Raw genomic sequence first — 15,419 nt, forward strand, 5'->3', positions numbered from 1 at the left:
CCCTCCTGAGTCACCTGGCGTGATGGTGATGCCTGGTGACGTCAACATTATCTTAATTGTTGCAAGGGTCTTCTTACTGCTTCATATTTTGCTGCTCATATAATTTGTCATCTCTGTCATTCCTGTGATATCCTTTGGTTTGGGCAAGTGCATGGTTTACCTCTGAAATTGAAACAAGTTCAAAATCTATAAGTGATAACTTTTGAGGCTCTTTAAAAATTGATCTTTGTATTTTCAGGGCTTGTCTCATGTTTGTCCTCTCTCATAATTCAGGCAGTGTGATTCATCTTTACTTCTTCCATCCTTATTGCTTGCCCTTTTAAAATGGGTTTTCTTATTCACTTGGCACATGTACCAAAAAATTTATTATTTGTTACTGGGTTTTTTTCTATCGCCTTTAAAAATATAATTTTATTTTTACTTTGTAGTTTTATTTTATTGTTGTAACGTGCCTAATTTAGTTCAAAGGACATATTTGCTATGTTATTATATGTTATCTGGATTCATTGCTTACTGAAACATGTTAACACTTAAAGTTGTTGTATATATCAGTAAATAATTATTGACTTTGGAAAATAGCCTAGTTAAAAATAATTTTACACATTATATATCATTTTTTTACATTTATTTCCCCTCTGTCTTCAAAACAAACAACCTCTATATGAAACTAAGATACTTGAGGCATATCTTCAACTGGTGTAAATTGTTATAGCTCCAGTGATATGACAATTTGCACCAGCTGAGGATCTGCCCATAGTCCTTACTTCTTCACCATTCATCTGCTGGTGCTGCTTATTCCCCACATGATATTAAAATCCTCTACTTGTAAACAGAGAATATAACTTTTGTTGGAAATAAGGAACTATGGCAGAACTCTACAGCCATACCACCTCAAGCTGTCAACTTGTTAGACTGCATAACCAAGGAAGTGTGGGGCAGTCAGACTAGTTACATGTAGCAGCATCACATTAGCATCTCATATTTAGTTTATGGTTCATTATAACCCCCAAATCCTTTTCAGCAGTACTACTACCTAGACAGTTATTCCCCATTTTGTAGTTTTGCATTTGATTTTGCACTTGTCTTTATTTCTTCTCCAGTTTATCAAGGTCATGAATTTTAAACCTGTCCTCCAAAGTGCTTGCAATCCCTCCCTCCCAGCTTGGTGTCATCTTCAAAGTTTATAAGCATACTCTCCACTTCATTATCCTAGTCATTAGTGGAAATACTGAATAGTACCGAACCCAGGACTGACCCCTGAGGGACGCTACTAGATATGCCCTCCCAGTTTAATAGTAAACCATTGATAACTACTCTTTGAGTATGGTCTTTCAACCAGTTGTGTATCTATCTTCTAGTAATTTCATCTAGATCACATTTCCGTAATTTGCTTATGAGGATGTCACACGGAACTGTGTCAAAAGCTTGCAAACAGAGTGTTACCTTGATGTAAGTAATATTTTGTTACCAAACTCCCTGTGGCACTCCAAAGAATATGATTACCTCATTTCTTGTCCTAAAAGGGTGTGTGTGTCTGTGGGTGTGAATGAATGATAAACCTGACACAGTTACTGAGGTTATAAAGTGTTTTGGGATCCATCTAGGTGTATGACGATATAAATGACAGTATCATTTTTGGCCAAATCCTTGGCTGAAGCAATGCCAGTAAAGAGTATTGCATTCCTTATTGCTATATAAGCCAACTACATATTAATAGTGAGGCTAGAAAGGTCACAATAATGCAAATAATAATAAAAGCCCAACACCTGGTCATAGGGAATGAGGTGCAGAAGCACTTGGATCCCAGTCCTTCACTGGGCCCATGGACCTTAGGTCTGCAATATCTTCCATGTAGCTGACTTCCACAAGGGAAGAGGAGTTATAAACTAATCAGAAAGGTTAACCTCTTTGTAGTTGGGTGAGATTCACTGGGAAAACCACATCCTTTCATTTCCTAAAGGCTCCATATTCTGTTCTGGTCAATGATGCCATTTCAGAGCTGTCAGATAGGAGTGTTGTATTATGGAGGTGTGTCCTCCTCAAGGCCCCTCTGATTGGCTATCAGACAGAAGGAATCAGCCCCACACTCCCTGGTGAGAGATCAGGAATCCACTAAGCATACTCAATGCCGTAACTATATAAACTACAATCCCATGTAGAAACAGAGTCATGGTCTCCACTCTCTGGGTATATGAAGGAGATGGGTAGAGCATAATCACTAGGCAGCAGCCTCTGAAGGGGGAGTTCATCTCTTCATGATGCTCTTCAGTGTCTCTGGCTGTAGAGCACAGCTGGCTCCATAGCTTTGACTGCATTTTTGCCACAAAGGCTCTAGGAACCAGGATTCAAACAGCTAAAACAAAAAAAATCACATCTTCATACTAAAATCCTCAGTTGAAGGGGACAAGGGAGGTGAAAAACAGAAAATATGATAGTAAATGTAGCAACAGCTCTTTAAAATAATCATTGATAATGGAAATGGATTTAAATGAGAAAAAGTTAAATGTGTGTATGTAGCAATGAAAATTTTTACAATATTGACAATTAGAACTGAGAGGGAAGAATATAATTTCAAAAGACTATGGGTCTCAAAGCAGGGCTCTGAGGTACTCTAATATACAATGGGCCAGATTTTCCCTGTTCCTATTGAAGGTGTGGGATATGGTGCAAGAAGCCTCCTTCTCACCCTATATCCCTCTGGCATACCCTGTGAAAGAATCATAAACAATTGCATTGCCTGTAATTACGTGAATGCAAGTACTGGTCTCTCCATTTGCCTTAAGGGTGCACATCACCATATATGGGAGGGGAGACATAGGTTGTCATGAACTCATCACCCCAGGGCTGCACTCTCTATTCAATGGGGAGCCAGTGTAGAGTTCAGGATTTCTGTCCTGAGCCCTACATAGGACTGGTTCTGGCTATCTGAGATATTGCCTTTCCTCCCATGACCTCCCATTTTACACCAGAACCATGAAATTATCTGCTGAGTATGGGAGGCAAGTAATAAAATTGTACTTCAGATGAACATTTTTTAAGAAGGTCAAATCAGTTGGGAATACAGTAGGTCATTTCATTCATCCAACAGCAGATTTTGCATTTATTGACTTAAGAGCAGCTGATGGATGCTTATGAGGAGGAAAGAAAGAAGACTGCTAACTCCTAAAATATTGCCTTTTTTCAATTTTGAAAATCAAACAATCTCTATAAGTAAAGAAAGGAATTTAGTGAGGGGTCTACATCTACATATCTCATGGCCACCTTGGTTGTAAAGGTGTCCTTTTCATGGTTACAATGGGTGGTTTATCCTGGTGGCGCCCATCTCCTCTCCTCTCCGTTTGCAGACGGGGAACTGAGGTATAGAGAGTTTAAGTGGCTTGCTCAAGGTTACACAGGAAGTCTGTGGCATGCTCCGCATTGAACCCAGGTGTCCCGTGTCCCTGGCCAGTGCCCCAACCACTGGGCCATACTTCTTCTTTAGTGAGGAGTCCAGTTTGACCCTGATTCTGCAGACACATGCTTAATGATTTGCAGGATTGGGCCTACACCAGGATGTCTTCTAACACAAATACCAAGAGATGAAGATATAGGTTCTGATATGTAGGTTGTAGATGGAGGTTGTCCAGTGGTCTAAGGAACTATTGAATGAGCTCATGCTCATAGCTACTTATTAATTTAATTATCAGTGGGCAGAACTGCACATGAGAGATTATCCCTATGCTAAATTTACAGCTACTGTTAAAGCTAAATAATAAACTACGTACAACTGGAATAAAGCTGTTAAAAAGTTTTAAAATCCCACATCTGAAAATTAAAGTTAATTCAATAAGTAGAAATTGACAGCTAGTTAAAAATTGCAGCAAAATCTGTACTGAACAGCCATTCAGACTGCCAGAGACCAGTTGTTTCCAGAAGGTGATCTTCTAGTAAAGTGAAGCAGAAGTGTGTTTTAAGACAAAAGGTTGCTATGAAGGGTAGTCTGTTGTGCAGGTTTCACTCTAATGTAGAATGCAGGTGAGTTAGATCCAATAGAAAAAGGTACTATAGAAGTTTCAAATAATCCAGTCCATTTATTTCACAATATAAGGTATCACTGGAAAACATATAGGTTATTACAGTGGATATCCTGCTTTTTGTACTCTTGGGTCTGTGATTCCAAACGAATTCTCATCATTCAAGTTTTCTGAGCTGTTGGAGCACACACAGAGGGTGTCTTGCACACTTTTTTTAAGTTCCTCAGGCTGCACCCCAAATTCCAAGGTGAGTTGCTTTCTGACATCTGTCAATAGAGAAGCTTCCCAGGATTTGTCAGCACTTCAGTGGTAAGGGTCTGCTTTGCAGTGATGCTGTATAGCATTTTTTTCTTGCATCTTTTTCCTTGGTCAGGCTCCTAATATTAAAGGCTTACTCTGCAACCAGTACTCACATTGGATATTACTTGCTCATGTAAGTAGTTTCATGAACTCAATTTAGTGGGACTACTCAATTCAGTGGGACTACTATTGAACAAACATTAGTTGATTTGAGTAAGCAATGCACAATCAGGGCCTAAAAAAGTTGTTTTGGTCTAAAAAAAATTTCTATGCCTGGCTCCTACTTTTTGAGGAGCCCAATTACACTACTGACCCTTTTGGAACATTAGTTCCTATGTTACTGCTCCATTTAGAGCATAGGTGATTTCTGTGCCATTAGTGCATTGGCCTTTTTTTGTTTCACCAAATTGTCCGGTGTTTCAACAAGGCATTGACTTATTGGCTTTCATGGTGCTGATTACACAGTGAGATTAGGCCTCAACACATTGAATACTCAATACCTTGAGCATCGAGTCATGAATCTCCTCAGGACAAAGATTGTTTCTTTTTAGATTTCAGTTTTTTCAATATGCCAAGTGTTCATCTGCTCCCATCCCACAGTTCAACTCTTTAGATCTGAACATCAACACACTTGCTGCCTTATTCTCTTTTTGTCTTGCTGACCTCATTTATAGGGTGGAGAAAGGAAGACACTCCAGTGGTTTCAGAAAATGCCCATATTATAATTGTATTAAATTCTTCGTGGACAGACACAATTACATCAGCAGTCTCAGCAAAGCCATGACTAACTGGAGAGTGTGATTATATGTCACCTGATGTCAGAAGTTCTAGAAAGCATTTAAAAGCCTTCTGGGCCCTGTCGAAATGGAAGGGACTTGAAGTCAGAGTTTCTTGTTACAGCAACCAGATGCCCCACTGTTCTCTCCATTGTCCACCACTGTGTCAACAAAAATGGATAAGTACATTAGCTAAATGACTCTGCTAAATGCTAAGCAGCAAAGTTGTTAAAATTTTGACCATTTAAATTGTCATTACTGTCTAAGTAGCATAGCATTGACTTGTATGTTGCAGTTCACACCTCTTAGAGCAATTTTCAGGCTGTTTGAAGACTCAAGAAAAACACACTATACCTGTTTAAATTTATTCACATGGAAAGAGTTAAGGCAATCAAAAGGTCTAGAAACTTAACTTTTTAATGAAAGCTTAGATTTTACTGCACAATTCTGTGGCACAGGATGGACTGGTTTATACAACAGATTCTTCTGTCTTGGAATACACAGTGCACTGCCTTGAGTGACTCAATGCACCATCCTGTTGGTGCTTCACTCCACTTCTTCCTTGTGAAGTGAGACATTGCCTTAAATTGTGCTTTTCAGCCCATGTCAAGAGGGGACCAGCTTTGTGTATTCGCTGGCACTCAACCAAGACTTCCGGTGACCCTGCTTGAAATAGTGCTACACAGGTATATGAGACAGTGGACCTTAAAAAGTAACAGCAGGGGATATCACATGATTTGATGTCTTCTACCAGACAAATAACTTTGATGATAACATGGACCTTTGCACTGATATCGATACCTCAAAGCACTGTCTTGATGACAAGGCAGAGAAAAACCAGAGAGAGCTTTGTCTGTGTTTAGTGTTAAGGCTTGTGCCCTGTTCCATCAGAACCTTTGTTACACAGCCAGTGCTAGTCTTAGCACACTTACCACTGGCACTCCTTATGATGGTGTACTCAGAGGCTCCTTGTGACTGCCTGTGCTACTAATGCCAACTCTCCCACTGGCACTACAGCCTGTGATGCCTGTTTGGGACTGAAGGGACACCTGTGAGGAAGAAGACAGGGAGGAGTGCTATTATGGCACAGAGGAAACTAGTGATTCTTCAGAGGTCAAATATATTTACACACGGGAAGATAAGTGTAATGACTCTGCCTTGCAGGATCTCACTTTCCCAAGTTTTTGAATTGGATAGCTAGGTCACCAGTTTTCCTTTAAGACCTGATTCTGCCACTGTTGTACAGTACTACTCAGCAGAAATATTCAATAAATAGCCCCTTTTTCTTCAATGGAACTTCTTGTGGAAAAGACCCCTACTCACGGGGTAAGAGTACAGAACTTGTTCCTTAGTCCCTCACTAGAAGACACTAGGGACTGAGATTGATCAATTCTTAGATCATATTCCTCTTTGAATAGGATTGCACTAATCATTACAATAGGGTGTAGTATACTATGGAGCAAACTCACAGAGCATCCCCTTGTGCCAGGACACAGCACTGCAGGGGTTCTTCTGCTCTAGCACCCAATATTGGCCATCATACTGGTGCTGTAGCAATCTGCAGCTTCCATAGCCTGCCCTTGTCACCTCTTGGTTCACTCCCCTTCTGAGGACAACAGAAAAGTCCAATGAGGAAAAAATCCAGAGTCCAGTCTTCTTTATGCTAGGCCTTTGACCCCCATGTGGAACTCATCTGTCTTTTGCCTCTTTCTGACCCACGGCCTGCACCTCCCCTCTTGCTGGAGGAGAGAGGAGAACCCAGGCCTGCCCTCTCCTCTGGGTTCCAGCCCAGGGACCCTGTGTTAGGCAGCTAAGAACTGCTCCTTCTAATCCCTTGCTGCTTCTTCAGGCTGCTCCTACCTTTTCCCTGTTTTGTCCTTGTCTTTCACAGGGGCTGCAGATTCCCCTATTCCTGCTCTGGAGTTCTGTCTCCTCATGTCGCTTTTCCCCAGCCAGTTATTGAGGCGCTTCCTTAAGGCTACTCCCAGCCTCTTTGGTAGAAGCTGGGTTGTACTTCATAAAGCCCGTTTTTGTCTTGCTCTGTCCTTAAGACAGGAGTCCCCCACAGCCGTCTGCTTGGAGCTGGAGTTGCGGTTCAGGCAGTCCCTCATATCTCTTCTTAAGACAGGAGTCCCCAAGCTCTTTTCCTTGTAGGTGGGGATTGTAATTTAGGTTAACTGTAGAGCCTTAGCCTGCTTTTACTTCAGCTGGTCCCTTTCCCCTACTAGGCTGCAAGCTTGGAGGGTTCAAGCAAGCCAGCCTTCAGCTGGTATGTCCCCTACTTTGAGGGAGAAGAAGCATATATGCTGGTTTCCTTCCTCAAGCTTGTCCCTGTTGGCTGAGAGAGAGGTGAGTCTTGCCTTACCCACTCTGCAAGGCTCCTTGTCCCAGGCCCTGAAAGAAATAGTAACGGGATTCCCTCCCAAACATTGCTTCTTTTCAGAACCACTTCCTTTCTTTCAATATCTCCTATTTCCTCCATCCTTATATAAATCAGACCTCCCAAAATCTTAAAAGGACATGCCATGTGACGGGGTGGGCTGACCCCTAGGCCTTACAACTCATAAGGGGACAGACTACCCCATCACACCCATTCTGACCCACTTTGTGGTGGCATCCTTATTCCATTCTAGCTGTTGCTAAGGCAGTAGATAGGAAATATATGCTTACTCAGATGCTTCTAGTTACATCCCCCAAAGGCCTATTGAGAGTTTGGTATAGTCTGCTATAGCCAGGGCTAAAATGGGCTAGGTTTGTGGGGCAGCATCACCTGATCATGACTTGGGACACTAGTATACCCATGCAGAAAGACCACATGGTTGCTTTGCAAATCTCCTGCGTGGAAAGAAATCCAAGGCTTCCTGCCACAGTGGATTTACCTCATACATAACAGGTTTTGACAAGACCTTAGAGTTGCAGCCTTGCCACACCATAACAGCAGTTGATTTATTCAGACAATCACGAAGAGAGCATTCTCTTCTACTGTATTAGTGTCAAATATATGAAAAGATGAAGTCATACCGAATTAAACAAAAAGACTGACTTGCTAGCTGACATTTTTCATTGTGCCTTTATGATCTGAGTGGATGAAAGACCCAAGGAAACAAAGGGTGGATTTGTTTTCTTTGCTCTTGATCAAGCCTACACATTCTCCCTGAAAAGATTCAGATTTGATATCGGTCATCTCTTTTGTGTTACCTCCATATGAAGGCCTTATGAGCACTATGTGTATCTAGAAAAATCAAAATTAGAGTCAGTTGCTCTCTCTCTAGATAGTTGCTGTGTTTGAACCCTCAGAGAAGGTATTTAAATTTCTTGTGTTTTTCCTAGGTGAGAGAATCAGCAAAGATATGAGCCATTTTCTACTAGATGTGACTGTCTTGTTGCTGTAGGCAGTTTGTATTATGAGCTGTTGCCAATGAACACATTTACCAAGAACTATTAGATTTTGGTTTTAGAGAGGAATCAAATTATATTACTGTTGGTTTAAGCAGGTATAATTCCTCTGACATCAATGGACTTGCACCTTCATATGCCATTAGTGAATTTGGCCCTTGTTATATCTTATCAGCATTATGGAAACTTTCTGTTCTAGGTTGTTCAAAGTTTCAATCCATGCCTCAGTAATTTTATTTTACTTTTTGGGATCTCTATTAGTCTCTTTGTTTGTTTGTTTTAGAGGTGTTTATCCATGACCAGTCCCATTCATGGAGTCTTTCCCACTCTCCCTGTCTCATATTCTATTATATGTATCTCTATCTAGCTTGTGATGATACAAATATATTCTCAACAGTTTGTTGAGAATTTTTGATGTTATATTTTTATTTTAGAGACATCCCTGGAGAGTGGGGAATGTACCAAAAATATATTTAGATTAGAGAAAATTGCTTACTTATAATTGCTATTTTCTAGCAATATGTGTTGTGATAGACCACCAGTAATCTGCCTTCCTGTTATGTATTTTGAGGTTTTCGTTGCTATTTTTTAATAAATAAATTGTAGAAGTATTTCATTTCCCCCTAAGGAGGAACTGGCAGCTGACCTGCAAAAAGGTAGTACTGCAGGGTTGGTGCAAGATGACCTCTGTGGAAACCAAGCTTGAGGGGTTCCCACCATGCCTGCATGCAGGAGCCTGCCTCCATGAACTGTGATGTGTTGCAACATATATCTTGAAATATTAGTCATTTCAGGCAAGTCATCACCTCATGCATACCTATCCAGAGGAGAATAAACTTCTAGAACAGGAAACTTTATTGGCTAGATTGTGATTTTAGGCACAGCTATGCGTAATGGGCGATGTGTAAGCTTCACCATCCCAGGAGTAGTTCTCACAGATGTTGTGCCTCAGAGACACCCCCATGAATCACATTTCCTCTTCTTCCTTGTTCCCGGGGAGTAGTGATTTTCTACTGCTCTATACCAGCAGCAAATTTTCTGTCGGCCAGCAAGGAGCATAGGTGGAGCCAAAACTCTGCACTATCTATCTGCTTTGGGTTGAAGTAAGTAAGCATGTAGCACAAGATTATTCTTAGGAGTCCAGACCCAAAGGGTGTAAGAGGTGCACTTATTCCACCTCTTTCTCTTGCATGGGTGTATTAGTTAAATTGGAGAAGATGGGGATTAGTACAACAAATCGAAAGGTGGGTAAGGAACTGGTTAAAGAGGAAACTACAACAGGTCATGCTGAAATGTGAACTGTCAGGCTGGAAGAAGGTTACTAGTAGAGTTCCTCAAGGATCAGTCTTGGAACCAGTCTTTTTGAACATTTTCATTAGTGACCTTGGCACAAAAAGTGGAGGTGCACTAATAAAAATCTGTGGATGACACAAAGTTGGGAGGTATTGCCAGTATGGAGAAGGACCAGAATATCATACAAGAAGATTTAGACAATCTTGAAAACTGAAGTAATAGAAATTAGATTAAATTTAGTAGTGCAAAGTGACAGGTCAAACACTTATAGGTCAACAGCAAGAATTTCTTCTCTAAGGTGGGCACATATCAATTGGAAGCTACAGAGGAGGAGAAAGGTGTATTGGTCAACCACAAGATGACTATGAGCTGCCAATGTGATGTGGCCATGAAAAAGGCTAATGCAATCCTATGGTGCATTAGGTGAGGTATTTCCAATAGAGAAAGTGAATTTTTATTACTGTTATATAAGGCATTGGTGAGATGTCATCTGGAATAGTGTATGCAATTCTGGTCTCCCATTTTTAAGAAAGATGAATTCAAACTGGAACAGGTGCAAAGAAGAGCTACTGGGATGAACAGAAGAATGGAGTACCTATCTTACAAGAGGAGACTTAAGGAGCGTGGCTTATTTAGCCTAACAAAATAAAGGATGAGGGGAGATATGATTGCTCTCTATAAATACATCAGAGGATAAATACCAGGAAGGGAGAGGAATTATTAAGTTAAAGCACAAGATGTTGGCACGAGAACAAATGGATAAAAACTGGCCATCAATAAGTTTAGGCTTGAAATTAGATAAATGTTTCTAGCCATCAGAGGAGTAAAATTCTGGAACAGCCTTTCAAGGGGAGTAGTGGAGGCAAAAAAATCTAGCATTTCACGATTTGAGCTTGATAAATTTATGAAGGGGATGGTATGATTAAATTGCCTACAATGGCAAATAGACCATCTGTGAATGCTGTCAGCAAATATCTCAAATGGCCAGAGATGGGATACTAGATTGAGAAGGCTCTGAGTTACCCAGAGAATTCTTTCCCTGGCTGGTGGATCTCACCCACATGCTCAGGGTCTAACTCTTTGTGATATTAGGCGTCAAGAATGAATTTTGCCTCAGATCAGATTGGCAGAGACCCTGGGTTTTTGGGTTGTTCCCCCCCCTTCTCTGTGGCATGGGGCATGGGTCACTTGCTGGTTTGAATTAGAGAAAATGGTGGATTCTTTGTAATTTTAAGTCTTTAAATCAAAATTTGAGGACTTTGGTAACTTAGTCAGAGGTTATGGGCCTATTACAGGAGTAGTAGGTGAGGTTCTGTGCCCTGTGAAGAGCAGGAGTCAGCCAAGATGATCAGGATAGTTCTGTCTAGCCTTAAAGTTTGTGAGTGTATGAGTTCTAACCACAACCAAGCCCCAAATAATGATTTTTTTTAATTATAGCCATAAAAGCATTGAAGCATTTTAAAGGCAACAAGAGCAAAGTCAGTGACGAAGGAAAAGAGAAACGGTGTTTTGAACATCAAGCAAAGGGGAATCGCCAGTTTCTGAAAACATGGCTAATGAAATACCCCTGGTTAAAGTATGATGATAAAAGAGGAATAATGTTCTGTGCCCTGTGTCGCAAGCATAATGTGAACTTGGGGGAAAACATACATAATTTTTGTTCTGGGACTGACATCTTTAAGCTTGAATTTATAAATATACACCACAGCAGTGAAGCTCATGCCTGGGCTAGTTGCATGGAAGCCGCCAGCAATGCTACAGGAGACCAAGCTTCTACTGAGCAGATGTTAAAGAGCATGAGCAAAGTAACTTTAGGAAGAATAGAAAATATTTTTAGAACATGCCATGCTATAGCCAAGTGTGGACGTCCTTTCACAGACCTTGACTGGATGTGCAAACTGGATGACATGAAAGGTGTGGACATTGGTTATATGTTTAGAAATGACAAGTCAGCAAGAACATTTATACATTATATTGCTGAAGTAGAACGTAGGGCCTTGAAAGAGAAACTCGAAAAATGTAAGTTCTTCTCCCTTATTAGTGATGGAGTGGCAGACAATGCAATCAAAGAAGGTGCAGTTGTATATATACGCTTTGCCTTTGAAGGAAAAGTCCACTGCCAGATTGTTGGGGTTCAATCAGTTGACAAGTCTGATGCTTCAACTATAAAAAATGCCATTGTGAAAACTTTGCAAATAAATCTTCAGGTCAATCTGTCAAGTCAAGACTGGTCAAGAAAATTAGTTGGGTTTGGGAGTGATGGTGCAGATGTCATGGTAGGAGAAAACAATGGGGTAGCTAAGCTGCTGAAGGAAATTCAGCCTTGTGTGCAATCTGTGCATTGTTTTGCTCATCGACTTGAACTGGCTTATAAGGGAGCACTGAAAAGCATTCAGCTATACACCACTCTAAGTGGTCTCTTGCAAAATATATATTACTTTTATCATAACTCACCTCTAAATAAGAGCAATCTCAAATCCATATATGAAACCCTTAAGCTACGTCCAGCGATTCCCTCTCGAATTGGAGGCACCCGATGGCTTTCTCGCCTACAGACAGCTCTCCAGATCCTTCTTAAGGGTTACCCTGCAATTCTCCTGCATATGAATAAGGTAAGTGCTTTAAAAATTGTATGTAACTTGACCAAAAAAAAAAAAAAAGCAAGCTCATGGCTACTTGTTTGTCACCATTTTCATTGACATGTATTATTTTTCTTGTTGAGTTTCAGATGCAAGGAGACCCAAGTGCCTCAAATCACCAAAAAGTCAAAGGCCTTCTAAAGCTTCTTCTGAAAATGGAGGTTGTCAAGTTCTCTCACTTCTTGCTGGATATCATTAATGTCCTCAACATTCTATCCCGTGTTACTCAGGATCGTAACTCTTCCATTGCAGATATATTTGCAACCATGCAGTCGACACTGGAAACACTCCAAATGTATAAAACAAGGTGAGTGTGTTTAACCATTACACCAGATGTTTTATCTTAAAGTGTAAGAAAAGATTAATATTTGTTTTGTATTCTACATTTTTCAGATCTGGTCCAAAGGAGCGCCTAGTTGATGCAGTTACACACTTTCATGGTCACCAGCTTGTAGGCAATGAAAATATCTTACCAGTACGAACCAAAGTATTAAGTAATCTGGTGAGGAGGCTACATGATTGCTTTTGTGATGCCAGCCAAGATGTTTTGAGTGCTACCACCATTGGAAGTTTTAAACTTTGGCCAGACAAAATCAAACAAGGTATGGAAAACTATGCACTGGCTATCTGAATAAATCCGAATTATTTGTGTTTTTCTTTAAGTTATGCAGATGTTTTCTTTCACCTTTGGTACAGAATTTGGTGAAAGGGAGGTGTCCATCCTAACTAAGCATTATGAACCAATACTGGAAGGTGCCAATGTAAAAGTTGATGAGGTTGACACTGAATGGAGCATGCTGAAATTAGAGCTATATGACAGGTAATAAAGATACTGAAATTGTGCAAGTTCATCAAACGAAAAATGTTTGAAGCCAATGTGTTTAAAGATTATGGAAAATCTACATGACCAATTTTTTAATTTATTTTCTGCTATTCTTTTTAGATTTCAGAACATTCGGAGTTTGACATGGGATTCAGTGAACTCAGATTACTCTCACAAGTACCCTAACATCCTGATGCTGGTAGATTTGATCCTAACACTTCCTGCAAGTTCAGCTGAGGCAGAGCGTGGCTTCAGTCAAATGAAGCTTACCATGATGCAACTGCACTCTAAAGGAATGTCTGAAAGTGTGACTGATCTCATGATAATTCAGCTGAATTCCCCAGACATCAAAAAGTTTGACCCAGAGAAGGCTATTCATTTGTGGAATAGTGCTTGGCAGAGACATAGAAGACTACAGACTGGCTATATGATTACTAATGGAAGATCAGATTGCTCCTCAGACTCTGATTTTGATAGTCATTATGGGAGTGATTAGAGTTGTGCAAAATACCCAGTTTTCATTTTTGAATCATGCATGGAGATTTTTGTAACATTCCTTGAAAATTTAGCATTGCCAAGATGGCAGCCATTATATGTCCACTACTTAATCTCCAATAGCTTCTCCGATCTGCCCATATACACTTGATATAAAACCAATACCAGGACCAAACCCAAAGATAATTAAAAAAATGCTACTCTAGAGCACTTCATGCCATTAGTGGCTCCTGGCTCCTCTCATTTGGGGGACAGTATGATGTCTTGAGTTTCTTTTAATTTATTATTCATGATTGAATTGTAGTACTACATCCAATATGGTTGCCTGTAATCTCAGCCGCAAACTTGGTTTAAACAAATGTCTTGAAATAGTGTTTAAGAAAGATCATTGGTAAAGCCCTTACTTTTTTTTAACAATCAGATGAGAAATACTAACTAACCATTCCTTTCAAATGATGCTTTTCCCCTGTATCCTGTGAATCTGGGCCACACCCCATCCAAAAAATTGTCTTTCAGTTTATTAGAAGTGGTATAGAATCATCAAAAAATGTAGGGCTGGAAGGTACCTTGAGAGGTCATCAATTCCAGCCACTGCGCTGAGGCAGGATTAAGTAAACCTAGGCCATCCTTGACAGATATTTGTTTAACCCATTTTTAAAAACTTCAAAATGACAGTTGCTCTTCTTTGGATTCTGTCCAATTTGTCCACATCTTTCCTAACTGGATTGATAATTATTTTTTCTGTTCTATCTTGGCTGACAACTACTGTGATCTCATTTAGGTTTAACGTTTGTCAAACTTACCCTGCAAAAGACTTTTCTAGAGAGCTGTAACGATGTGGCCTCTGGCGGGACACTACTGAGAGTATCAATTCAGGACAAATTGCTTAGAGCCGGGCAGTTACAGCCCAAGGCCAGGTTTCCTTTACTATTAAGGCACACCAAACATGCCAGAGAGGACTTCAGTTTTACCCCACTGGCTAGCCATATGTCACACAAGCAATTCCCTTAGACACTCCAGTTTCCCAGTATCACCACCAGCACCGCTCCTTATGGGGATGACTGGTTATGAAAACCAATACCCCAGTAAAAGAAAAAAGGTTCTCCCGATCCCAAAGGACCAAGTCCCAGACCCAGATCAATATAAAAATCAGATCTTACCCACAAATCATGCTGTTGCCTGTCCTTTAGAATCTAAAAACTAAAGGTTTATTTATAAAAAGAAAGAAATATAGATGAGAGCTAAAATTGGTTAAATGGAATCAGTTGCATACAACAATGGCAAAGTTCTTGGTTCAGGCTTGTAGCAGTGATGGAATAAACTACAGCCACAAATCAAGTCTCTGGAGTACATCCACAGCTTGGATGGGTCATTCAGTCCTTTGTTCAGAGCTTCAGTGTAGCAAAGTTCCTCCAGAAGTAAGAAGCAGTATTGAAGACAAAATGGAGGGGTTTCCAGGGCCTTTTATATTCTTTCTCTTGTGGGCGGAAACCCCTTTGTTCTTCTGTGCAAAGTCACAGTAAACAAGATGGAGTTAGTAGTCGCATGGGCAAATCACATGTCCATGCATGACTCAGTTTTTTGCAGGCCGACGCCATTGTTTACATGTTAGTTTGAATGTTCCCAGGAAAACTCAGATGTTGATTGGCATCTCCCAAAGTCCATTGTCATAGAATCATAGAAT

General features: G+C 40.4%; 1 protein-coding gene across 1 annotated transcript in view; it reads left to right on the plus strand.

Moving 5' to 3' along the window:
• Positions 1-13,775, plus strand: part of SPEF2 (sperm flagellar 2) — a 101,601-nt gene extending 87,826 nt beyond the window's left edge. The window contains exons 31-35 of the mRNA XM_026649252.1: positions 11,216-12,390; positions 12,507-12,724; positions 12,811-13,019; positions 13,114-13,237; positions 13,361-13,775. Coding sequence (XP_026505037.1) covers positions 11,216-12,390; positions 12,507-12,724; positions 12,811-13,019; positions 13,114-13,237; positions 13,361-13,736 — 2,102 coding nt within the window. The 3' untranslated portion in view covers positions 13,737-13,775. The remainder of the gene's footprint in view (positions 1-11,215; positions 12,391-12,506; positions 12,725-12,810; positions 13,020-13,113; positions 13,238-13,360) is intronic.
• Positions 13,776-15,419: the final 1,644 nt, after the last annotated feature.

This window comes from Terrapene carolina, unplaced genomic scaffold, assembly GCF_002925995.2.
Source record: "Terrapene carolina triunguis isolate 2854851 unplaced genomic scaffold, T_m_triunguis-2.0 Scaffold69, whole genome shotgun sequence".
NCBI lineage: Eukaryota > Metazoa > Chordata > Testudines > Emydidae > Terrapene > Terrapene triunguis.